Below are 26,209 nucleotides of genomic sequence, written 5' to 3'. Positions count from 1 at the left end.
CTGTGTATCAGGGGCACGGTACAGCTCTGTGTTAGAAACAGCTTTATTTGTCCGAGTACATTCACACATGGAATGTGTCACCGGTTGTTAATGGCTGACATCCATACAGTGGATATATGCACAGATGACAAGATAATGGCCGCATACAATTCGACTGATATATACAAAGTGGATGTGTCACTAAAAAAAATGTATAAAAAGTGCAAGATTATATAATACATGGACATCGCCAATCATCATCAATCAGATGTCGGAGTATCCCTCATTTTACTCTGCAAACGTAAACGGCAAATACATTTGGTAAGATCAATGTTTGATTTAACTCCATCCTATGAACTGCGAAAAGCAACAGGTCTAACCTCAGTGTGGATTGAATTCTTTTATCTTGCACTTACAAGCCCTTGAACGGTCTATATTCTTTCTTTGTTAATAGTTATTATGTAGCTGTGTGTAGCTTTTGTGTAGCTCCTGCACCAACGCTGCTCACACTTGGGCTCAGTGTAGCTACACTTATGTCGTCTCCTTCACAGCATGTCTGCTCGTAATGTGCTATTTGCCTCATGTGTACGTCGCTTTGGGCAAAAGCGTCTGATAATTATGTAAATGTGAATATCGACGGCGTTCTCATTATAATACTGCGGAGGGCTTGAGGGACTGAGGCAGGCAATCGGGCTCAGCAGTGGCGTAGGGTCCGGCTGGGCGACACAGCACAGCGTGCCCAAAATAGGCCGCTTGCACGCAGCCTGCGCTTCGGTGGAGAGACACACGCACGGGAGGCGAGCTGCCACTTCCTGGCACCTGGTCTCTCGGCGGGCCCATCTGTGAGTGGACATGCTCACACGGGCCAGAACCTGTCGACTCCAAGAACTGCAGGACCGAAAACAACGTCGCAGGTCTTTGGGGCCAGAGAGTGAAATATAACAGCCTAAGAGGAGCTACGCGGAACACAGTTTGGTATAGTTTTTTTTTTTTTTTTTAATAATTGTTCCATTTTGGGCTTCCTGTTCTTGGCTGGGGAGTTGTTATGGGGCAGGTTAACCAGCATTAGAAGATGCATTTTAGCTAATCTGTACCTAGTGGTTGGGACATCCCATAATTCTGTGGTTCTCCCCAAACAAGCTTTTCATGTGAGAGTGTCAGACTTGTACTTCATGAAGAAAAAATCCAGAGTATATGTATATATGTGTGTGTATTTATGTATATTAAATCTGATAGTTGTTCCCTCTGGCACTTATTTCACTCCTTATAATTGCTGCAGGAACTGTTTATTGTTATTATTTTAGGGGGAAAAATGGCATTTGCAACGTTTTCACAAACACAACACCCTAGATAAAAATAAATATGAAGTTGTATTCTATAAGGATGTTTGTTTAATAGACGCCTTGTATTGTCATTGCACAGATGTACAATAAACTAGCTCTCCCCTGAAACAGATTCAACACACACTAGCATAGTTCTGCAAATTATGCTACACACACTCACTCCTACGGACAATTTTAGCAAGTCCAATCAGCCTCAGCATGTTTTTGGACTGTGGGAGGAAACCGGAGTACCCGGAGGAAACCCCACGACGACATGGGGAGAACATGCAAACACACATGTAACCCAGGCAGAGACTTGAACCCGGGTCCCAGAGGTGTGAGGCAACAGTGCTAACCACTGCACCACCATGCCGCCCTATGATGTAAACATTCTGGGCATATATACAGTAATATAATATAATTTCATGTACATTTCATCGGTTGGATGGCAAGAAACTTGAAAGGCAAAAATCCTGCTGATGACAGAAGCTCCTCGGTTTTCCTCGAGGGTCTCAATTTCTTTGCTGAATATGATGTAAAAAAAAAGAGTTGGGGCTCAACTTAATGGGTCCCTGAGAGAGAGAATCTTTTAAAAAGATGTGGAATAAGGTGCACAATTATTTGAATGTTTATTAACATTTTACGAAATCAATGGATGCTCAAGGAACCTTGTTACGAGTCAAATTAATGAAGTCAAATCGACGTTTCATCTGAGGTCTTTGGGGATTGTTACTAAATCAGACAGCCTGATCGTGCTTTTTGCCATTTATGCGAGAGACACTACTGTGTACAGAAGTAAAGCACAGCAATGAAACTTAATCCATCACAAAACAGAGACGGAGAGGAAGGATCCTCCGGGTGACCGAGCAGCTGCTAAGGCCGACCTGAACGCTTCACAGTGCACAGTGGTGTTAAGGGAGAAACACATAGGGTCTTAGGTCATGATTGACAACAATGACTTCCATCCATCCATCCATTTTCCAAACCGCTTATTTGCGAGGGGGAAGGAGGGGGGGGTCCGGAGCCTATCCCGGAAGCAATGGGCACGAGGCAGGACAACAATGATTTAAGTTTTTTAATCAACAAACAGAACAATAGACACACACTTTGATTGGTTGACTGTCATTTAGAAATCACACAAAATATGAAAATTATTTCAAGTTCATCATAATTTATTTGGACGTAGAGACTGACAGGGCAAGATACGGAAATATCACAGAACGCTGTGGTGTCTGGGCTGAAATACCCGCATGATTGTCTCTGACCCCTTGATTGTCCCAGGCCAAGAGCTGGGGGTCTAAATGAGTTAAAAGAGACCAGTGAGAAGATGCAAGTCAGTACAACCTTCCGGAAGAAAACTGCAAGCCGCTAAAACATGAAGTTGACCATTGACAAGGCAAAAAAGAACAAATACAAAAATACAGCCTGGGTCAGTCGCAACCAGAAATATATTGGGGGGGCTTTCTGCCGATTGGGTCCTAGGCAAATGCCTAGTTTGCAATATGACTAGATCTGCCCTGAATATGCGGGTAAATACCCATTTAAATATTTAGACAAAAACGTAATGCGAGCGTAGCCATGGCGAAGCACTGAAGAAGTTACCTTCATAACTGAAAACGCAAAATAAAAACAAACGTCTCTAGTTTTTTAGCCGTTCTAAAAAAATTAAGAAATATTTGCGCAGTGCGCAAAACAATAAAAAAAACCTGTTTTTTTCTCCCCAATAACGGACCTCTTCTGAGGACAGTCGGAACTTAGGCTACAAATCGGACAATTCTGTGAGGTCCCTCGGCTGTGTATTAATGGCATCTTTGGCAAACAGGGCGACCTTGCATATGATCCATGTCAAGAGGGATCAAGCAAACAAACCAGTAAAAGCATAAGAAAAACGGAACTATTTAACCGAGCACAGGAGCCATTCAGCTTTAAAGTAGTTTGTAAAACCTGAATTAGCTGATAGTGTCCCTCCTGACATGGATTAGGCGGGAACCCTATTGGCAAACCACTTTAAAATGTCTGGAACCTCTGGTAGGATGACGTGTTTCCCCAGGAGAGCCGCTGGTAATCATGAAGCCCACGGGAAATAGACGCACTTTAGTTTGGAAAAAAAAACGCATGAAAGGCAGTGCTTAAAATTAAATAACAATAAAAGTGGAAAAAATATATCGTCCCGTAACGAGGCCATGTTGTTCCTACGTAAGTCTCGTTGCGCTGTCGCTGTCAGTGGCTTTGTTTCTCTGCCTAAATGAAAGAAGAACAGAAGCCTCCCACATGTCATTTGTCACAATTATGACGCGTCTGTGACAGTCATTGGGTGCTAATGGGAGGAAGGGGAAAGCGTTTAAGTCACGGCATTCCCCTAGGGGGCGATATTGTTCTACATACTGATGTTTTTTTTTTTTAGTCATTGCATTTTGTAATTGCATTGGTAAAGGCATGACCAATGTCTCACAGCCTCAGTCCTATTTTAATTTCATTCTTGGAGATACGGCATATTATGCCAGCCATTTCGATCGTAACGTTAGGCTATATTTTTTCATTTCAAATGTTATCCATCTAAATGGAAGACTATTGTAAAATATCATGTTGTTCAGAGAGGTCAGATTCCAAAACAGGGAGCCTCCGTTTGATAATCATATGATTACGCGACAACCCGTTAGTGCTGCGTTATTGCTATACTGCTATTTCTGTTTGATTTGCTTTTGGTAAAAAGAGTCGTTATTGGTAGCATATTAATGTATTTCACATGTCAGCAGTTTTCATGTCCATAGTATCGCTATGTATTTTAATTTATTGTATATACCTTGTGGAGGATCTGTGGTATTTCTTACGTCTGCCCATGAAAGTGGCACCCAGATGGAAGTTCGAAGGCTGATGCAGAGCAAACGTAAAGCCCATTTCCCCGTCTGTCGAGGTCACAGAGTATTTTTCTTTTATAAATAATATGTATCTATAATGTTACTACGATAATTCTATTTACGACCCATCCAGGTTATGGTCTTTCAGCACTGTTTAACATACTGTACTTTGACTATTTCTGAAAACTACATCCACACCTTCATTACGCAGTACTGTGATGGCGAGTTCCAACATAAAACTGCGGTCAACGAACCGAGACGAAATATGTATTATCTTTAATTTTTTTAATGTCATATTCGGGATCATAATTCTGAGCTAATTATAGTGTGCCTGAAGGAAGTATGAGCTTTTAGAGACAGACAGTTTAAGGCAAAGGGATCAAATTGGGAAGGGAGGAGATGCGAGCGGTCCGCTGACTGGGGGGATGCTGCGGCGAGACCCGTGCCCATTGTTAGGGGCAAAGCCACACCAGCGCCCCCTTACCGGGATGCTGGCGTGTGCGATGGGCGAATTTGGCGATGGATGAATATCTGTGCGACGAAAGACGCCTTTTAGACGGGCAACTTTTCGAAGTCTTGCCCGGGGGGGCGCCCAAACGTCCTGCTTTGCAGCAGAGCAGTCGCTGGCGTTTTGCAGATTGTCATGACATCACTGCCATACGCTGCCAAGGTGCTCCTCTAAAGCAACCATATGTTGAAGCCGTGTCTGGGCGCAGATATTTATTTATTTATTATGGAGCTGGGGAGGTGGGATGCTCAGACGAGTTGAAACGCTCAGTTGAACCTATCCTGCACTCGTAACCCATAGCTCAACCGCGTGTTTAATATAATTCCTCCCCCCCTCCATGTAAAAGAAAAACCAGCGCCGGGCTCCTGTACTGGGCTGAGCCGTGAACAATAGAGCGAGATACGCGGCGCTGCTCTTTGTCGCTAATAAGGCGCACGGAAAACCACCGCAAGGAAAAGCAAGCAGCCGAGACCAGGGACTGGAGAACATGGAGGTGATCGAGCGCTGATTTTTATAGCGGACATCACCGGATATACTTTTCATTAGGTTTTTTACCCCTTAAAATCAACAAGGAGAAATAATGAATTCGGCGGAGGCTGCGGAGGATGGACCGACTGACTCGGATACGGACGCGTTTTTTAAAGCAGGTATTGATCTATGAATGTCTCACTGTAACCTTTGTCGAGCCACCAATACAATATGTATGGCGCGATGTCCTGTGTATGATTTCTTTTATTAATCTCTAAGTCTTAAAGAACAAGCACCATATAGTGTTTTACTGTACTAACTTGGGAGGACGCCGCCACAGTCAATCAGTGCCTCTGAACTGTCCGGAATATGTCATTTTTGATCTTATATCAGTTGGCAAAGCATGTGCTAATATCCGCAGATTATTTGCACGGGGATACGGGCATGTGTAAGAGATCGGCATCACTTTGGTTCGGTTGCTGTACGCGGACGCTCTCAGTTTCGGTCACGACTCTCCAATTTGGCTGGTTTTACAGCCTCTTCCCCCCGGACAGGTTAGAATCGCATCGGCTCAAACTGGATTTTGCTATCAATTCTTCAGCACCTCTTTCATGAAAACTCGAATTTGGGGTGTAAACTTTAAGGGAAAAGCCAGCTTTTCTGCACAAAGCAATAACATAATTTTGAATATTAAAGCATAAGTAGATATATTTTAATACCAGCAATATTATATATAGGAAATACTATAAATATTATAGGTAGGAAATACTGTGTTATTTTGAACTTGAGATGTTTCAGTTCTGTTCCATGAGGTTAAGTAGACTGACAGATTTGACTTGTGCTTTTCGGGCGAGTGCTAGTGTGTGTAATAGACAGTGCCCCCCCCCCCACACACACACACCCACATCAGAATATAATATCACCCACAGCAAAGGGCAGCCAATCCTTGGCAAACCCTTTTACATTGTTCAGGAGAACAAGACAAACATCGAGGTTGGACATTAGTGTAAAACGTTTCGCAATTATTCCAATTAGCTCTTGCAGACGATGCTGGTAACTTTCATGTCAATGCGGTTGTTTGTGTTGCCCCTGGCGGAGGACTGTAGTTTGCAGACTTGTGTTTACTCGGAGTGATGCTGGGAGTAGGCCGAACCTTTAACGGGTTTTTCGAAATCCCACAGGTTTCTCCGTGGAGTTCTGCAGTTAATAACGTTTAAATGTTTAATGTTTGCTCTCCCGTTGTGTGCGTCCGTTTTGCCTGTCTCTCGAGCCACCTTGATTCGGAGTGATACCGCAGCCTGTAGACGTGGTCACGTGACTGGGAAGATATGGGTCAGTGGCGACGAGGGTCTCAGAAAGTGTTACCCCCCCACAGCGGAATGCAGGCACCTGGACCCTAAGCCAGTGATTGGCTTCTGTTAACCAACCTGCCCTCAGTTTCAGGTCTTGTTGATCAGTGCTTCAGAATCTACTTTTATGTGTGATGAGAAGACAGGCTGCTCTGCGATGCTGTTTCATCCAACAGTATCAGGAAATAGGAGCTCGTATCTGGTCGCTTGCATTACAGTCGGAGCTGCGGTTTCCCTTCTGGAAGAGCACGCTTAGCCAGTGCTTACCTTAGCAGATGTGGACAAGGAGGTAAGGACTGCAAACTGCAGGGGAGTGCAGAAGAAGTGTGTTTCGTGTCATCATCCTCAAAGCCCAAACCCTCCCCCCCCCCACATTAAAACAGAATTGAAATGACTCACATATGGAGTTGTGTGCTCCTCTTTGCTGTGGTGTGGTGGCGTATGGGGGCACATCTGTTCCCCATTGGTGGAGATCCGTCATCGATGGATGTGTTTGCCTATTGTGCGCCTATCCCCCGCCCACGCCCCCACTTCTCTCCTTCCCCCCGGAATGAGAGTGCCGGGCCCTGCCCCACCCATGTTTCCCAGCTGGGGTCTGTGCCCCCCCCCTGCCAGGGGCAGACAGCTTGGCACATAGTCGAATCAGCATTAATACATTCTCACCACGTGGCAGAAAAAGGACAATGGTGTTTTTAACCTGCCCAGAGGACCCCCTCCCCACACACACACACACATATTAAGGGCATATTAAACATGGCACCCCAGGTAGGAACATGGGATTCCCACAGCGTTGGTGAGTGTTTGTTACATTGCTGCCTCAGTCACTCTCAGGCGATTCCATCCAAAATGGCATAAAATGTCCACTGGACCTGAAGCCTGTCACAGGAAGTACAGGAGGAGTTGCTGTGACTGTGATGCATGTCTGCTACAGACCGATTATACAGTTGAATATAACGAAAGGTTATAGTAACATTATCTCATAGATGTTAGACCTGTAAACCTCTAGGTATTAGTTCATTTTATTAGGCATTACACTGTCTGTGCGCCTTATTCCTGGATGGCTGGTCACTTCCAACAATTCTGATCCAGCCCTTAAAATATGGTGATGAGATGAATTGGGTCATTCTGAATGGCCTCTTCCGGGGCTATCTTTCAAATTGACCGTTTTTCTTTAATAAGCGGGTAAATGCGTGAGTTGGCAATCGTTAATAGGGTAGTTAGGCCCACCAAGGTGCTGTTTAACAACATCTGCCATCGCTGTGCGAGGAGCTTAATCTGCGTGGATAACTGCAAATAACTAGCTGACGGGAGCCCAGGGATCGATGTGCTGATCAACCGAGCACCACGCGTCGGCTTTGTTAGCGCCCGGAGTATGGCAGGCAGAGCGAGGCGGCCGGCTAATGAATCGCCTGAAACGTGGCCACCAGCGAAACAGCACATGTTTAAAAACGAGGCGATAGTTTGTGTCTGAGGCTGGGAGGAGCAGCAGCGGTGCGTGTCGGGATTTCAGTGGAGCTGTTGGGAAGAGGGGATGAAGATGGAGGCGGGGCATGTTTGACTGCAGCATACGCGGTCCTGGGGATTTCCACTCATGTTCCCGATATGCAAGACTATGTGACAGGTGGCGAGGACTGAATGTCACACCTGAGTTGTCTGTTGTGTTTGGGCCTCCAGCAGTGGCTCAGTTGTCCAGCTGGCTCGGGTTTCTCACTCACGCAATCTGCCCTTCGGACTGAAACGCGGCCCAGTGACCAACGGGCGGCTCAGGTGGGATCTCAGCCTGACTTGCTGTCGCTACATGTGACCTGTCGGTTTGGCCGTTGCTTCCTGCCTGCTTCTCAGAGTCAGATGCCCCACAATGCCCAGCAGGAGTGAGCAGTGTGGGGGGGGGGTGCAGCTCTCAGCAAATGTCCAAACATTTACGTTCGTTGGGATTTCCTGTCATTACCCTTGAGTTCTAGTAAAGCAAACATTGAGTCCTAGGTTGACTTTAACTTGGGATGATGCTGCTACTGTGTTGTGTCACCCCCCCCCCCCCCCCCCCCGAAAGAGAGTAATGGCGCAGACCAAGAGTGCATCCTGGCAACCGTGAGTAACATGAACTGACCCTTTCGGCTAAGAGGCCGATGTTAATCATATTTGGTCGGTTCCCTCTGCCAGTGCCCTGTAGGACTTGATCCCTGTCCCCTATTTCAGAATGGGGAGGGGGGTCTCTCAATATGGCAGGGGTCATCATGTTCTCATTGTTGGGAAGGGGTTTCTGTCCCTGTCTACCACCTGTGGGGGCACTATTGGGATGACCCAGCTCTGGGCAACGTAGCAGATGGCTAATTGGGCAAGAGAGAATTCCCACTGGTCTGATTCAGAGGGTTAAAGGAGAAGTTGTGGGGAATTACTGAGTCCTGGTTGGAAACCAAGGGTAGAATTGGGAGTGGAGACCCCTCCTCTCCCATGGGCCACAGGGTCCTCCTTCCCCGGATCTTGGCGGGTATGAAAGCTCGGCTGCCTCAGCTGAAACACATCAGACATCACTTGAAAGAGGCTTTTAGGGAAACGGCCCCCGTGGGCCCCGTGTTTGTGATCATTTCCGAAGAGTGTTTCCCGCTGTTTGTTTTGATGGCTCCGTGACTGGACCGTGTCCCCTTTCCTGTTAGCTTGTCACATCCCTTAACGCTGTACAGGATCGCCACTGTCGGCTCGTCGGTGGGGAGTTTGCTGACACCTGATACGCCTCAGTCACTCAGGCGGGGGGAGGAGAAAACAGCAGTTTCTTCATCCATCACATTTTCCAGCTTAAATTCTCAGTTGTTAATTAAGATTTAAGCTAGTAATGTAATTCATCTGATCAGTTTTTTTATTGATTTGTTTAAAAAGTGCAGGTATACATTTACACACTGTATATATGGATTATATAAATGGATGGATGGATGGATGGATGGATGGATGACAAATACTGGGTAGGTACTAGTTTTTCTACCTTCCTATAATATGCTGAGCTGCTCCATTTCCTTTAAGGATGACATGGGGTTTGGGTTTTTATGTACAGAATTCTCTGTTCCCAACATTCATTGTTCGATATAGCAAATAAGCAGTCTGTACATTTGCCTAGCCTTGCAGATGGCCTCGTGGTGCATCCTCGGGGGAATACAGTGCCAAGGTAGGTCACACTGTGAACTGCGCACCGAAAGTCCTACTAGCTGTTAGCAATAGCCGGTAGCAGTTACCAACCGTGGTTGTCTCAGTAACTCAGTTACTACTAAAGCACAAATCCATCCATCCACCCATCCATCCATTTTCTGTAACTGCTTGTCTTATTCAGGGTTGTGGTGGGGGGGGCGGAGCCCAGAGCCTATCCTGGAGGCTATGGGCACAAGGGGGGGAACAACCCAGAATGGGGCACCTTCTCATCACAGAGAACAAGTAATTTGTCATTAAATAATACATAAGTAATAGTATTATTCGTGACCTAAATGCTATACGTGTTATTAATTACCTGCTTTGAATGTTGGGCTTTCCACAAAGTTTCACACGTGGCTTTCTGATGATCTTCCGTTGTGGTGTCCATAGACCATTGTGGTGTGGAGCAGGCGTCTTGTTGTTGATCTGGGTCGGCCCAGCGATGTTGTGTTTATATGGCACTGTGGTGATTTGGACTGATTCACTTCTGATACACTGGATTTAATAAGTCAGAATGGTTGTTGATATCGGTGAATAGGGTGTTAATATGGTGTCGATTTGGCGTGACACGGTGTTCGCATCCTGATGGCGTCACAATGTTCTGAACTTAAGCGGCGGGCTAGAGAAAGTTCAGCGGCTGTGGGCCATTCAGATCCTTCTCTCCGCGACACGCCTTTCACTCCGGAGGTCAAGCGTGTTCACACAATTACTTAGAAGTCTAATTAGCCACTTGAACTGCTAATGGGTTGGGTGGCTGCAATCCCACATGGGAGTGGATTTCTGAGTGGTGGGTCAGCAAGAGTCTCTATTGGGGTGTGTGTGTGTGTGGGGGGGGGCTTCCTTTTCATGTGGGTGGGGGGTGGAGGAGCTGCGGAGCACAAACCTGGGTCACACTGCCCAAGGTTTTAGCTCTGGGAGTGTAGTACAGCAGCGGGTTAATAAGCAGATCCCTGCTCACCATCTCAGGATAGGTAAGGTGGAGCAGGCAGAAGGGTGGAGAACATACCAAAAGCCACTGGCGTTTTAAAGGTTAACAACATTAAACGTGATCGAAAGTGTCTATAGGCGCAGCCAAGGCAATTAAGAACTTATGAGAAGCTCGGAGAGTCCAGTTAATGGTCTGAATCCCATTCCTCCGCAGCTGACGGTGTTGCCCTTTTATTAGTGAACACAGAGCTTTGGATGCAATTAGTTAGGCTACCTAATTGGCCTTTGTTGTACCGAAAGCTCCAGACGGAGACGCCGATACCTGCATCACTCCTGGAGGCCACGTTTCTGTAAATAAAAGGGCAGCCTGCAAAGGAAAGAACAGGCGCAATAAAAAAGGATTCAAATAGCTAGCTGAATTTTTATAAACCACAAATATTCCTCATAGTCTTGAAGGAGAAGACTACGAAGAACATTCCAGTTCCACGAAGGTGCTCTCATTTTCAGTTTCCGAGCCCCGCAGACGAATGTCTACGGACAGCTGCGTTTCAAAAATCAGCAAGGTGACATGGGAGGGAACTGGATGGCGTTCGTGAATAATTTATTGGATGGCCGCACTATGATCTCCCACAGGCCGTCGGAGCTGGGGGGATGTCACTGAATCCGACAGCGGCGTGCGGCGGGTTTAGAGACGTGATTCTGGCTCCCGTTTCTGTCCAGCCAGCAGCGTGCCGGAGCCGGCCAAGTCCGTTAATTCAGACCAGCGATTTTCTCGCCAGGGGGCCCATCTTGGACGGATGTCTGCGTGACGGCCTTACTCAGCAACGGCTCTGTCTCGCTTTCATTTTCCTCGGGTCATGGGGCCCATAAATTTGCCACAGTGCACGCCGGCAGGCGAGGATGGGCGCCCATCGAGCAGCAGTGAGTTTGAGCCACCCCCGGACCACCACACCACCACGCGGCAGTCTGCTGCGTTCAGCACCCTTGCCGCAAGCTTGGCTCAGCGTCAGCGTGTGCGAAAAAGGGCAAAAGGAGCGGAAATGTGCCCTGGGCGAGATGGGGGAGTGTCCCAGGGGCTGGGCATCATCATCAATGCCTTTCATCAGTTTGATGCTTCACTCCACCAGAAGGTATGTTCAGAAACACCTCTGAGAGACACCCCTAAAGCAGTCTTTTCCCATTTTTTTTTCACCCAGTTACAATGGCTGTTTGCCTCACGAGCTGCGATTAACTGGGTGATGTGGTCATTTTAAATCACTAGCACTGGCCCCTTTTAACCCCCGAGGATGGCCCTCTACCCAGAATTCCTTTATGGCTTACGTGTAAACTTTAGGAATACGGGAATTCCAGAATCAGGGAAGGAGGAATGGAATAAAAATGACGACAGCGAAATGGCTCATATTTCCATTTCTGCGTGCCCATCTCGGGGGGGGGGGGGGTGGTCTCAGATGATTGACGTGACAAAGGACTTGAACCTCTCATTAAAGACAGGCCCATGGACAAAAGTCTATCATTAGGATCCAAAATCACGCCAATATAAAGCATCAGAGACACCAACAAGCCTGGTTGTTATCTGTGCCAGTCCCTGTCGTTAACAGAATTCTCTTTAATTAATCATGTACCGCTCCTTCTTCTCTCTGCATAAAGAGGTTTTTTTCATCCGTTGTCATCTTTCTCTCGGCAAACCGCCTCTGATCATGTCTTGTATCTTATATCGTAGCCTTATTGTGGTTTAACTTTACTGTCGGCAAATTTTACTAGCAGCGTCGCCTCCGAGACCTGTGGGCTGCTACGAAGCTTTGGGATATATTTGAGGTCAGCCTTAATAATGTGCCTGGCTTTATGTCCGGAAGCTAGAGTTACTTGCTCCGGGATCGGGACGCTCCTTCTGTTCCCCGTACCCTAGCATGGATCTGGAGAAACCATCTCTAGGTTTTGCAGGAACTGCTGGAAAAAGGCAGGTGCCTAAGAAGTAGAGATTGTCTGAAGGACTGCTGGTACTCCACTTCTAAGAGGTGTCCTGCTACGGTGTGTGACTGCAGCAAAGGCAAGGCAAGGTGCAGATCATCTGGGAGCGTAGACGAAGCTCCGGTCATGAACGGATGGTCATAGGTGCAAATCCCAGAAAGGACTACGCTGTTGAAACCTTGAGAAAAGACACATAATCACAACATCTGATATTTAATGTGTCAGAAGCACATTTGTTTAGTTCTTCTCCAGAACACCTTCATGTCTCTGAGCAGGGAAACGGGTCGGTGTCAGGCCGTGTGGCTCAGTCCATGGCGGGGGGGGGGGGGGGGCAGGCTTGCCCGGTGAGTTAGCGCAGCTGGTGGATTAATGGGCGCACTGGGAGTATTGGCAGAGGGGCCTCGCTGCATCGCTGCCAGCCTAAACAAACCGCGTGATAAACGTTTCAATCAAAGCAAGGAGTGGGGGGACATTTTTAAAAATTCCTGTATTATCTGGGCCCAGCGAAGGAGGGAGGGCATATTGCACGAGTGACCCGTGCTTAGGACCCCCGTCCGGTCTATGGCGCAGTGACTCAGCCGCCGGAAAAATCGAGATAGACGAACGGGGGGCAAGGCAGGGCGAGTGAGCTGCACAGGAATGACTGGAAGTGGGCGCGGAGCCCAGCGTGGTCAGGAAACCCACCCAAAGAGGTGCCCCCCCCCCCGCCCCCGGGGCATTTAAAAGGGTAGGTTTGCGCGTGATACATCAAGGCCTATAGGGGGGTCTGCATTATATGACACCCCACATTACGAGACACGCTACATTACGTGAAACCAAGCTGAACATGAGAATGAACAAACTCTGTGGCCGAATGAACTGCTCTCTGCAGTGCGTAGACATCAATCCCCGCCGTTTAATTCTTTGCCGTCCTAAATTTTCAGCATGCAGTGTCAGGGCGATCGATTGCCTACGAAGCACGAGGAGAGTCAAAGGGCGCCTGATTAATGAGTGCTAATTACAATCTCCAGGAGCAGACTGGGCTGATGGAGCAGGACTGGTAGGCAAATTACAGACTGCACACCAACCAAAGAGCAGCCTGCTCTTTAATCTGAATAAGTAACTGGAACTACAATTAAAAATTAAACCGCCGGGGGGGGACACTGTCTTGAATGTGGGTAACACACCAATTACAGTGAGATAAAACCATTCCATACCAACTGGAACAGGAAGATGCCATTTGTGCAATTAGAACACAGTAGTAACAACTTTTATTACATCTGGTTCCCACGCATGAGGTCTGAGGTTTATTAGTGGGGGACGGAGGTTGAAGGAGCTGGAGAAAGAGAGCTGGAAAAATGTTTAGGAATATGCGGGGTGTCACGTTTAGAAGTGGCAGACAGGCCTTCCCTGCTGGATTCTGTTTCCTTATTGACTGTAAGTTCCTGCTAGAGCAGAAACTGGGGAAAATGCAGAGCGCTTGGGTGTCATTCACCCACGCGACTTCTCCTCTGCTGCAAGGACATTGCCGGGGCCCCCAGACCCAGGGGGGCACAGTCGGCCCAATTGTGAAACTGGGCCGGCCGGTCGGGAGAGGATACCTCAACCTTGGCCACCTTTGCAGTGTTTCAGAAAAAAGCACAGCAGTGGATGTGTCTTCGCCATGCGCCCTGAGATGTCACAGCTGTCTGGTCATTTCCGCCAGACAGCCAAGCAAACTTCGGCCCCCCCATATTAATTTGCAATGAGCCTTGCGCTCGAATAGCTCCACCCCCAACAACTGAATTGTGTGACATGCGTCGACACCCATGCGAGTGCTGCTTCCATGCCGCCGCTCCTGCGCAGTCTCTGCGCTTTCCGGCTAGCGGCATGAGAGGAAGCAGGCCGCACGCCTGCGACCGCAATGGACTGAGCAGATCCGTCGGAGGTTTGCGCTGCAGTTCCAGCTGCTCGCAAGACGCACATGAGCGAGAGTTTCTCACCGGATCCCGGTCCCATTGCGGCCCGGAGCCAGCTGACCTAATATGGCCTGATTCGAAAAAAAATCTTAAATATTTATTTTTTATTCTAGTAGTTTTTTGGACTCATTCATTTGAAGAGATTGAAACAGCATGTTTGAACTGTTCAATTTGTATGCAAGATTAATTTATATACAGCCATGTTTTTTTTGCTAAGCTTTTACAATTATTTTGTTATGCTATTGAACATGAAAAGACATTTCCTACAGGGGGTTTTGGGATGTAAACTGATGTCCATCTGGGCCCCTTACCTATTACACTGAGGTCAGTGTAAATAAGACCCATTGTCAGAAATAGTCACACTTAGATGTAGAACCTAGTTTGGCCTAGAGAGTTTTAGAAGTGCCTGTTTACGCATAGAATGTTTCCCACAGTTCCGGAATGTCCCCCGTATTCTGCTAATAAGTCCGTTACTGGAAACAGAACCTCTGGGTGTGGAACTGGGCTCCAGCAGTAACCAGATCCTTCAGGACAGGAGAAGTGTGAGGCTTCTTTCCTGGTGGAGACAAAAGAGAGCGAGGGATCCTCCCAGTGCCGAGGTACCAACAGAACCGGGCTGTGTGAGGTCCCGCCTCCTCCGAGATCTTATTCAAACACATTCCGGCAGGATTTCTTATAGAAAGTTCCTTCTCTCTGTTTCTTTAAGCAATTGGTCAGCCATGCAATACCCCGTTCCCCCTTGTTTCCATTCTCTCGTATTATCGGCCTGCGACTGCAGCGTATTTGACTCTGACATTATTTAATTCGCAGATTATGGGTGCTTTATTCTGGTTGCTGGTGCGGTTTTTGTAAGGGCCACTTTTGGCTCTGAGATGGGCTGCATGGCTCTTTTCTTTGCCTTGAAGACCTATAGATGGCACAAATGAGGCTTTGAAACACTGCAGTGGGTGGGATTACCAGTGTGTGGTTTAAACCATCCTGTCATCCATCTTCCAACCACTTATTTAGCACTCGGTCACGGGGGGAGCCTGGAGCCAATCCCAGGCAGCATAGGGTAAAAGGCGGGGGGACACCTCAGGTGGAATGCCTCTTGGTTTTAACCAATGGGAGTCAATGAGCTAACCAATGGAACGTGGGATAGCTATTAATTGACAGAACATCCAACCAATTGCTGTTTGCTAGTTCGTGATTGACAGCATGTTTAAGCAATTGCTTTTTAAAGCTCTTTTTAGAACTTTTTAGACGTCAAGTGCCTTACTGATGGGTACCACGTCTGATAATCTGTAATAACCCTCTAAACCACAGCGAATATCAAACATTAGCAAACATCAGCTAGTGTGACCTAACCTGTGTTCCTGTGCCTGCTGGTACCGAACCCATGGTCACACTCACCGACATGCCAGGGGCAGAACACAGATTGCCCTAGACATCAGTGAGCTGCTGACATTTTGGACATAATTCATCGCTCAATTTGGAGAAGCCTATTAATTCATGTCAGATTAATGAGTTTTCCTGTATGCCTGGGCATTAACTGCCATGGCCACAGCCAGCACTGAAAAAGGCTTCTCCTTTGTAAAGGGAAAATAACTCAACTAAGCAATATATTAACATGAACAACAGATGTGCTGACTATATTTAGCTCACCTCTTACTGTAGGCTGGCCTTATTTCAGCTTATTCCATTGGTTTGCTTCTTGCTTCATCTGAAAGTGCATTTATGCCTTTTGTTACCAATGTTTTAGATGTTCGCATAGCTGGAAGCTTCAGTAACATCTAAGGAGAATGAGGAAAATGGCCGCAATAGTGTAACTTCTTGTGCAGCTGCCTTCTCGCCCACCCTCTGCCTCTTTTCTCGAAACACTCACACTGGTCACCGTTACGGGCTACTGGACATGAAATTATAATTTTTAGTCAATTGTCAGTGTAGTGCTGCATTGCTCCCCTCTGCTCCGGTTCTTGTCACCCACGGAGGCAACCCACATTCGGGTTCTTCACCACGAGCACCTCGGGGTCCTGGTGTCGATCTGTGATGCTCATCTCATCGACACATCCTGTGTCTTTGCCTGAGATGTAGACGGCTACCCGCCTTCTTCTCGCTAAGATCAGCTGGACCCCTACAACTCCCCACCCCCGCTGCCACTCATCTAGGTGATGTGAAGCTGAAGGAATGTTAAGCTTTGTCCCTGAACATGGCCTCGAAGTTCAGACCTTCGATACCGGTGAAAACATCCTCGACCAATATTTACTTCGCGGCAAATAAAAAACCCGGAGATGCATGATGAGCAGATATTTGTAGACGCACTTTCATGGGCAGCTGTAAAGATGCAGGACAGATTTTCTGCATTAAATGAGCAGACTGTCACTGTAAATCTTACTGGTGCCCCATTTCAATTTAAAAGTCCTAAATTTTCTGTCTGGTAGCAGACGCCATACTCACACTGCAAATCGATTCTTTACGGCCAAACGTGTACAGCTCAAAAGATTTAAGATCGCAGTGCGTGTGAATCATTTTACTGGGCCCTGCTTTAACGTTACTTTCCTGAACATTGCATCACTGCTGAATGGTGGGGGCAGCCTGACTTTCAGATTTCGATGTGCAGTCGGATTCAACAGCCCATTTTTGGTTTATTTAGGGTCCATGGGTTTGCAGGGTGTGTGAACTGCAGTTGTTTTCTTATTTTTTGGCCGTATTTGTTCCTTTTTCTTTAATGGCAGGAGAACCTGGCAGATACGGCAGTTGAAACACGGAATTATGGTTTTCCCTCAAAGCCAATTACCCAGAAATGTGCAGTATGCGAACTCTAAGCGAAAGAAGCTAAAAATAGGCTGATGCAGGCGGTGGCGGAGCGGGAGTAGGCCCTCGCTTCATTAGCCACCCACCGCCATGCGTGTTTTCCCCGCGCGTCGACGGGGCCCCCATTTGCGGGAATGCTAAGTGCCACGTTTCCTTTTCCCGCTTTGGTTCTCAGCCGGGAAGGGGTGAGAATGTTTGTGCGCCGTCTGTGCGTGCCGTCACTTTCCCGGGTCATTAGTCCCGGAACATGGGGCATGTTTACCCTCTGAAAGCAACGCCCGTGGACGTGTAAATAGCTGCTAATCATTTAGCATTCCAGCTACGTCGTTTTTTTTGTGTTTTCGACACAGACTGGATATTTGCGCTCAGCATGTCGACTTTCGCGTGATGGATGTCCGCTGACCAAAAAGTCTACATGCTGAGCATCCTCTGCTTTTATGCTCTGTTCTGCCTAGCAACCGGCAGCTCTGTGGGTAGGGCATTTTTAGGGTCACATGACCAGTGAGCGTTCTGTACCACTGTAATCTTGAGGTCGTTATTGTGAGTCTCCTGTACAGCAATCCCACGAAGCATCATAGATTCCTAATGATTATCCAGTACAGGTTTGGGGGGGGGGGGGGGGGGGTGAGACCTGGCCCAGGCAGAACAGGACACCAGGCAGGGGCAGAGCCTGGATCGGATCACCATGGGTGACTTCCTCTCTTTGGACTGCGGGAGGAGACCTGAATCTGTGGAGGAATCCCACCTCGTATGGGAGGGAGACGCAGAGCGGAGGTGGGATTTGAAAGCCCAAAGCTCAGAGGTGTCGGGCTGCAGCACTAACCGCACAAGGTGTCACATGCCCTTGTAAATCTAATTCTGGTTTTGGCCCGGACCCGTTTCCTGTGTATCTTTTTGGACCGGAGAGTGGGCGGGCTGGGAATCGACTGTGGAAATGCCCAGATTTGGGTACTGCTGAAAGCATCAGAGCAGGGATTCATGCCTCGCTCCCACCCCACCCTCAGAATCCCTCTGAGTGGGCAAGCAGCCCAGCCCAGCCTTTACGGACGTGGACCCGTGACCCAGCTGCTGTTGTACCCTCAAGTCTGAAATTAAGGCCATAAGAGCAACTAAATGCAAAAAATCCTGTTTCGCTGTCGCCATTGTAGGGCAGGTTTGTTACAGGGTTGTTGCAGCATAGAAACTGCCCCGGGCCTCAGTTCATGATGGGAGTGCACAGCAAGGACATGGGGAGGGAGGGGTGGTGTGTGTGTGTGGGGGGGGGGGGGGGGGACTGATTTGATGTATGTGACACGGTTCTCAATGCCGTTCGCTGGCTGCACGCATTCAAGTTGGGACCGGAGGCAGATACAGACCACCCCCCCCCCTCACCCACTGCAGCCCTCCTGCTGTGCCCACCTTCCTGTGGAGCCACCCCCCAGGCCCTGCCGGTCGCAGCGTGATGGCAGGCGAGACAAGAGGCCTTTGAAGTCGGGCAGGCCTGCACCCAGGGCTGATGGCTCATTACTCCAAAGCTGTGCCTACCATCCAGCTCCGCCCCCCAATCGCCATCAAGCTTTGCTGTGTGCCTGACACCATTACGAAGATCCTGGGTTAGTGTGTGGGTGTGTCAGGGTAGCACAGGGAAACACTCATCTCCCCAGGTTAAAGACAGGTTAATGAATTCCCAGGTGAGGTTGATGTCCTCTCATATCAACTCAGTAGGTCCCAATTACCTCCCAAAGTTTACACCACCCCCCTCTAGGGAAGCAAGCTCCCCCCCTGCCCCTCATGGGCCTGTCTCTGCCTTGACAGCCCTTGTCCCCCCACCCACACACAAACTAATCAACGCACATCGTCTGTGACATTCACAGCCACGCGTCACATCGACGATCTGTAGCGGCCCGTTTTCCCGAGTAAGTTTTCCTGCGTTAGAGATTCGGGGACACCCTGCTAATGAGCTGTGATGATGCGAGACTTGTACAGAGGGGAGAAGTGTGTCTTCTGGGCATCCCTGTGTGTGTGTGTGCGTGCACGTGCATGTATCTGTACAAATGTGTCAAACCGAGAGAGAGAGCAAGAGAGACAGAGAGTGTGTCCTGCCAGTTGATTACGGTGAATGCCCACACAACTGTTGGGGATGCAATCCCACACCCCTTACGGTTCTCCATCTCTTAGTGATGGGACACCATGCCTTTCCGCGTCAAACCTACAAAAGCATGCGCTCTAACGAGTGTGTTAGCGTTTGTAGCATTGTCACTGAGAGCCCGCTGCAGGAGTACCTGAGACTGCAAAGACGACCTCCAAGTATATATGCTGTTGCATTGTGGCCAATGTCTGCAGCCATCCAGACCATAAAGAATGTTACAAGTCCTGCATGGAGCAATATTCCTGCCAAGGTGCCCCGTTCCCATGTGGCAGGGACCTGACAAACCGTCTGTAGCCTATTTGCTGAATGGTGCACGCAGGTGTGAGCTAATAAACGTACAAGACAGATTTGCTAGTGTATTGGAGCCTTAAGTCAAGTCATCCGTTACTCTGGTAATGCTCTGCCCACCGGAGAGGGTCTTAACCACTTCTGAGGTATTGTCCCATGTAGGCTGATGCCTCATAATTTGATTTTTGAATATGATTATGCTTTCAGTCTCATCTCAAATGCAACGTGCATCAATCTCTGGAGTCTGTGCTTGGATTTGGAAATAAAGTAGTTTCAAGACTGAGAGGCTGAGTCTTCATGGTCTGTCATAGGCATCATTCTGGAAGACAGATCTCGGCACTGACACATTGGGGGAGGGGGTTGTCAAATAACTATGATGCGATGCATCGGTCATTGTGTGATGTGGTCAGCAAGTGACCCAATGACATGTGTGATGTCATGTGGTCAGCAAGTGACCCAATGACATGTGTGATGTCATGTGGTCAGCAAGTGACCCAGTGACATGTGTGATGTCATGTGGTCAGCAAGTGACCCAATGACATGTGTGATGTCATGTGGTCAGCAAGTGACCCAGTGACATGTGTGATGTCATTGGGTTAGCTCAATAAATTTGATGCTGGTGTTATCTCATCTGGTTATTTCATTAGTGTTACAGCAATGTGTCACCCGGTCATCTGATTAGTATGATTAGTGTCTAGTGGGATGATACTGCATGATGTCACCTGAGTATCTAACACTGGGTCATTATATTATCGGTGCTGCTTGGGGACATTTTGTGACATCAGACAGCCATTTGATGGCCCACCATGCCATCTCTTTGTTCTCTTTCCTATCAGTTTCTCGACATGAATCCGCACAGCATAATATTTCCCTCTTATCCACGTATGATCCTCCCGCTTAGGATCTGGATCCTGCGTGATGCACAGGTCACTGGCTCGTGGCGGATTGACGTATTAACGCAATATGTCAAGTTAGCCATCTTTAACGTAAAGCGAGACGTGCAGGGTGTGCTGTATCAATACAGCCGTAACAAATACTGAGGACAGCTAAACTAAGAATAAAAAAAGCTTCAGAACTTTCCAGCAAACTCCTTTTTTATTTATTTCCCTATGCACAGGTATATACTTTTGGGATAGATTTATGTGACACAGCCTGTGTATAAAACTGTCTATTTACAGACAGTCTCCAGGTTAAAAACATCCAACTTACAGACAACTCCCACTTACGAATGGACTGCCATGAAGCCTATTATATAAAAGCAACTGGGTTAGATACAATGGGCTGTAGTAAGGTACACATTACTTTGTGACACTCGTGAAAATATTGCACAGCTTCTGTGGTTCATCGACTCAAGGTACAGTATAGTACAGTATAGTACTGTACCATATGGAGATACTTTTACTATAATACTGTATAATTTTTGTTGTTATTATGCAGAATATTACTGACCATCTTATCTCAAATGTAAAAATTCGACTAAAAGACATAGTTAGACAGGAGATCTCGTTGGTAAGCTGGGGACTGCCTCTACCAGGCAGCCGTGTTTTGATGTCACTAGTGTGGAGGATCTTGCCCGGTGCTGAGAAAGGACCTTTACACCAAGCGCGGAAAACAGCCTCCCGCCTCTCTAGCTGTCATTCCTGTCTCCCTCAAGCGCCACAGTCTGCGGGCAGCCGCTTATCCCGAGGTCGACACCCTCCCACCACAGCTGCCAATTTAGTGAAAAGTGTGGCTCCTCCAAGAGCCCAGCTACACCTCTCGGGTTCCAAGGGGGGGGGGGGGGGGGGGTTCACACATAACCTGAGCTATGCTGGGAGTCTAATGTAGCCCAGTTCCTGCCTCTGAGATCTCAGAAACTGGCCCAGTGAAGCGATGCTCAGTTTTTTGAGACGGCCCCTCCACTGATGAGTCGCCGCTTGAGGGGAGCACATGGTCATTCTGATACACAGTCAGTGCCCCCCCTCGACTCCAAACACACATAGGATACAAAGAAAGAACTTCCTAGTGGAGCCGAATGTGAGATCCCAGCCTTTTAGCCAAGGATAGCACATCAGCTGAGGACAGATCATGGCATGGTGCTGCGTGACCGTCTGCGCTCAGCTGACTCCGCCCCTTTTTGAGGTATCGCTGTATATGGCGCCGATTTCATTTGCAGGTAAGATTTCTTTGGGTTTGGCCCTGGAAGGGCCCAAATTAGCATGTAGTGGCCCCCGCAGGTGCCGGCCCAGACAAAGAACCTCGGGAGCGTGTTTTTCATGAGGCCTGGTCGAATTTGGATCCCTTGTGTTGACTCATTATATTCACAAACATATACTCCCAGAAGCAGAAAGGAAATGCATTTCAGCGAATCTGGGGAACGCGGAGAGCGCCATGACAAACGTGACCCCTCATTAGTCACGGCGCACGGCGGCCTGCGTTTCCAATCCTCAACCACATTAATTTACTGGAGGAGAAGCTGTCAGAGGGCAGGGGGCTAGTGAGGCAGCTGTTGCCTAAGATCCTGTCTTTGAGCCCCCCCCAGGGGGACCCACCTGTCCGACACCCATTAAGAAAGGTGCAGCTGGACGTGACAGCTGGAGCTGATCCAGAGTCAGGGGCGAGAAGGTTTCCATGTACGGAAGAGGTCAGTGATACGGCCATGACGTTGTGAATCGCAAGCAGACAGCGTTCTTCGCAGAACCTCATGGTTTTCCAGCAGTTGAAAGGCAGGAATTTGTAGACCAGCCGTCCCCTCGAGGCACCGTTGTGGGGGACTGAACACACGCTGTCCCAGGCACTGGGGGGATTGAGGTCACTGTTCCTCCGCTTTATCTCTATGTGTTTGTTGAACTGCGGGGCTTACAGTATCTCGATCGCCTGTTTAACGCATCGCGGTGGGTTATCGGAAAGATCCGGCGCAGTGCATGTTTGAACAGCAGGGCTGGGAGAGGCAGAAGCAAAGGGGGCCATTAGCTCTTCTTTATTCCCACCGATCTGATCTGTTCGGCTCATTCTGAGTCTGGGTTTAATGAGAAATGGCCGTGTAGATGGATGATTCGCGCAGTCTTTCCACAAATGATGTCCCACGACGCATCACCGATGCTCTCGGAATCCATGCTGAAGAGGAACTTCAGCAGACGAGCAGAATGATGCGTCACAGGTTTGGTGCAGGTTCCTCGGTCGCCCTGCAGCATCTTGCTGTCCTATGAAATCGGGCATTTTTATGGATGCCGACCACAAAACAGCTGGGATCTGCTCACCTGCCGCCCCCAACCACCCCCCCCCCCACCCACCCGCGCCCGCCAGCTGAAGGGCTCAACTTCTCCTCCATCCCAGGGGTGGGAAACCCGATCTCTCTCTCATTTCAGCTAGTTGGGCCGCTTGATGGCGCGATCCTGACTCTCCTACGGGAAATGCACACTGATGCCTGCGACTTATGGCCATTATGAGTCATGGACCGAGAGGCGATATAAAGGAAGTTCTGCATTCCTGGAATAACACTGCACACTGCACACTGCACGCAGTGTGACGTCTCAGGTTACATATGCCCTGCTTCCTGGAGGGACCTTCTAGCGATTGCTGTGCCGGGGGGGGGGGTGGGGGGCTGTGTATAGGTCCCCCCCGCTGAGTGACACTATGCTACTGTCACGACAGCAGAATTTCAGCAAAAATTAAACTGGTGCTGCAAAAACTGGTTTTCTAGGGACTAGGAAGCAGTAACCGCTATTTCTGCTATTAGCTTATCTGAAGATATAAACATATGACCCAAATACAAATAAACTTACATCAATTCATTGTTCAGAAGTTGCAATAGTATCTGCGTTAGACTTTGGACTATGCAAATGTTTTCCATGCTTTACTCATCACTGTTCTCCCTCAGAGAAGATGTCACCTGGCCTTGAGTCTTAGGCTCACCTCTGCTGACAGCTGTAAGACCCCCCCAAAGCTGGGGGTTCACGACTTATTAGTGGGCTTCCTATGGCAATCGTAGTGGATCATGGTCTTTTCACTGGAAGCAAATTGCTGTTTTTATACAGGGGGCTGATTAGAGCGTTCATCCATTTCCGATACACCTTCGATTTAGGGTGTATGTCTGTGTCCCTGCTGGGCTGTCAGTCTGTCACACACAGAGATTTACGCATACAGTGTACACAGCCATACACATTCACACACACATTCAAGAGAAATTTACAGCTAACAGTTCATGTTGGCCTGTGTGTCTTCCCCATAATGTAATATATATATATATATGTAACAGACACACACAAACACACATTTATACACACTCCTTTACTCCTCATAAACACACACACACACACAAAGCCATTAGAGCTTAATGCAGGATTTTAAGACACCCAATTTCAGTAGGACCTGTACCACATTCTGGAATCTTCTAAATGTGTCATTTCAGTGTAGTTTCAGTACAGTGTATGCAGATAGGCAGCACAAACAGTGAGAGGAACTTTTAACTAAAAACTAAAACTTATTAAGTAAACGATACAAAAATGTCCCAAACTATGTGAGAAGGGTGAAAGAGAAAAGAAACTCCTTTGCGTTGCCACAGAGAGCCACACGCGGTGTCCGCTGCGTATCTCACTCTCACCTGTGCCCACGCGTGTCAGACCAACTGATGGGGAGGGAGTGAGACGGCACCCCCTTCGTGTCCCTCCGAGGGCACCAGCGTGTGGGCGTGCGGGCAGCTGGCGGGGGGGAGGGCGACTGTACATGTGCTCGTGTGAGAGAACAGACCTCAGGGGAGTCAAAAAGATCCGAACTCCAGTGCAGGCGGGCGGCGTCCTGTGGAATGTCCGACCCCCCCAGCAGTCAGGGGAGGGACCCCCATGGCCAGGGTGGGCGGGGACAGAGCATCCTTAGAAAATGTCATGAAGCACCACCAGACAGAGCCCCCCACCCCAGCGCTGCTGAGCCCCGTTTTGCCAATCACAGCTGTCCATAATTTTCACCTCTGCAATTTTTGACATCCTCACGGATGAACAGCCAGCTTGCACTTTCCAGAAGGAAGCTAGCCAGGTATTTAACGGCCCTTAATTATTCAGCGGCTGGATTGCGTGCTGTTCTCCCGTCCATCTGGTCCTCCTGGGCAGATTCCGCCTGCGCCGCTTCGGTCCTCAGCGAAGCTGCTTCATCACCCTCAGCAGCCAAGAGGGAGACCGAACTCAAAATACACCTGCTCTGTCAGGCGCTGCTCAGGAAGGACACCGCTAACGGGCACATAAGGCTCCCAGGACCAGCTGAGGGGCTGTCAGTTGGCTCTTAAAGTCACGTGGCCGCATTTTTACACGGCGCAGCAAACAGGAGTGCGGGAAGGATTGTGCAAAGAAAAGGAAATCTTCAGTCATTTAGGCAGACAAATGGGGCAAAATGACGAATTGAAGTGACTAATTAAATGGTAGCTAAATGACGACCGATGATCTCAAATTAAAGTAGATGCTTTGGTAGACTGATTAGTCAACGTGATCTGTTTCATGCTCGTGAACAGGAGTTCTGCTGTGTACACGTCCTGTGAAAATTTGATCTGCCGCATGTTCTTTTGCCGAGTTCCCCTGCCTCATTTTCACCGTGACTAATTACTGCAGCGCGGCACTCAGCATGCCAGCAGACGGACATTTCTGGTCGTGTCCGGCAGGGAATCTGGCGACAGCTTAGCCAATGAATGGACGGACAACGCTGACCGTCATTGACGTGTGACACACAGGACCGCGAGAGAGCTCTGGTTCCTCTGGGGTGCCTGGCTTTGGCTTATCTCTCATTCAGTGCTCTTCATCTCACATTGATTTTCACTCTCTATTGCTTCTTAACGCATCCTCAAGAGGCTTGCCGCTGTCTTTTATTTACCCACAATCCATGACTGTCCGTGGTCCAGCAGTCCACCAAAGGATGCTCCTCGGCATCATACCCACAGTCGAATCGGTGACCATCAGAGGTGGAAATTTCTGGTCCAGAAAGTAAAAATCCAGACCTCTGGTGACCATGCAGGTTTAACTTGTATGTTGCCTAGCAACAGAGCCTGGCTTCTCCCATACTTCCTGTGTCCAATCGATAGGCCGTTACCGCAAAGCCTACTGGGAAGAATTCAGAAGGGAGATGATGAAAGAGTCAGGTCTGTCCATCTCTTTCACCAGTAACAGTTTGTGAGCTCTGCTCTCCTGTGTGGCATGATCAGCTCTGCTGTGGACTCTTACGGATCTTCTCCCGACTTCCTACATTAAGTTGGAATCCTGGTTCTTTTGTAGGGCCAAGGAGCTGTACAGGTCAACAAAGGATAGCCTTTCCACATCCCTGGATATTCATAGCTGCGTATAAGCAAGGGGTTCAGGCTGATATACTCTGGGAGTGTCAAGCAGACCTACAGAGATGCTGCCAAGTGACTGAACGCTTCAGTGTGTTTCTGGCCCCTTTCATCAGTGCAGGCATCACCATGGCTGTGTGTATCTGACGCATGTCCACAAATCCCGGCTAAGACAGACCTCTGGTGGCTTCCATTAATTCATCCTCCGTTTACGTTCA

General features: G+C 48.4%; 1 protein-coding gene across 4 annotated transcripts in view; it reads left to right on the top strand.

Moving 5' to 3' along the window:
- Nucleotides 1-4,813: 4,813 nt before the first annotated feature.
- The window catches only part of LOC125710259 (kalirin-like), a 143,655-nt gene continuing 122,259 nt past the window's right edge, over nucleotides 4,814-26,209 (top strand). The window contains exon 1 of one of the 4 annotated variants that reach the window (XM_048979813.1): nucleotides 4,814-5,314. In XM_048979813.1, coding sequence (XP_048835770.1) covers nucleotides 5,248-5,314 — 67 coding nt within the window. In that variant the 5' untranslated portion in view covers nucleotides 4,814-5,247. The remainder of the gene's footprint in view (nucleotides 5,315-26,209) is intronic. The other 3 variants (XM_048979812.1, XM_048979810.1, XM_048979811.1) reach the window with 3 other exon arrangements.

The sequence above is a fragment of the Brienomyrus brachyistius genome, chromosome 16 (assembly GCF_023856365.1).
Source record: "Brienomyrus brachyistius isolate T26 chromosome 16, BBRACH_0.4, whole genome shotgun sequence".
In the NCBI taxonomy this organism is placed as follows: Eukaryota; Metazoa; Chordata; class Actinopteri; order Osteoglossiformes; family Mormyridae; genus Brienomyrus; species Brienomyrus brachyistius.
Note: the sequence above shows the minus strand (reverse complement) of the source record. Positions and strands in the feature narration are given on the sequence as shown.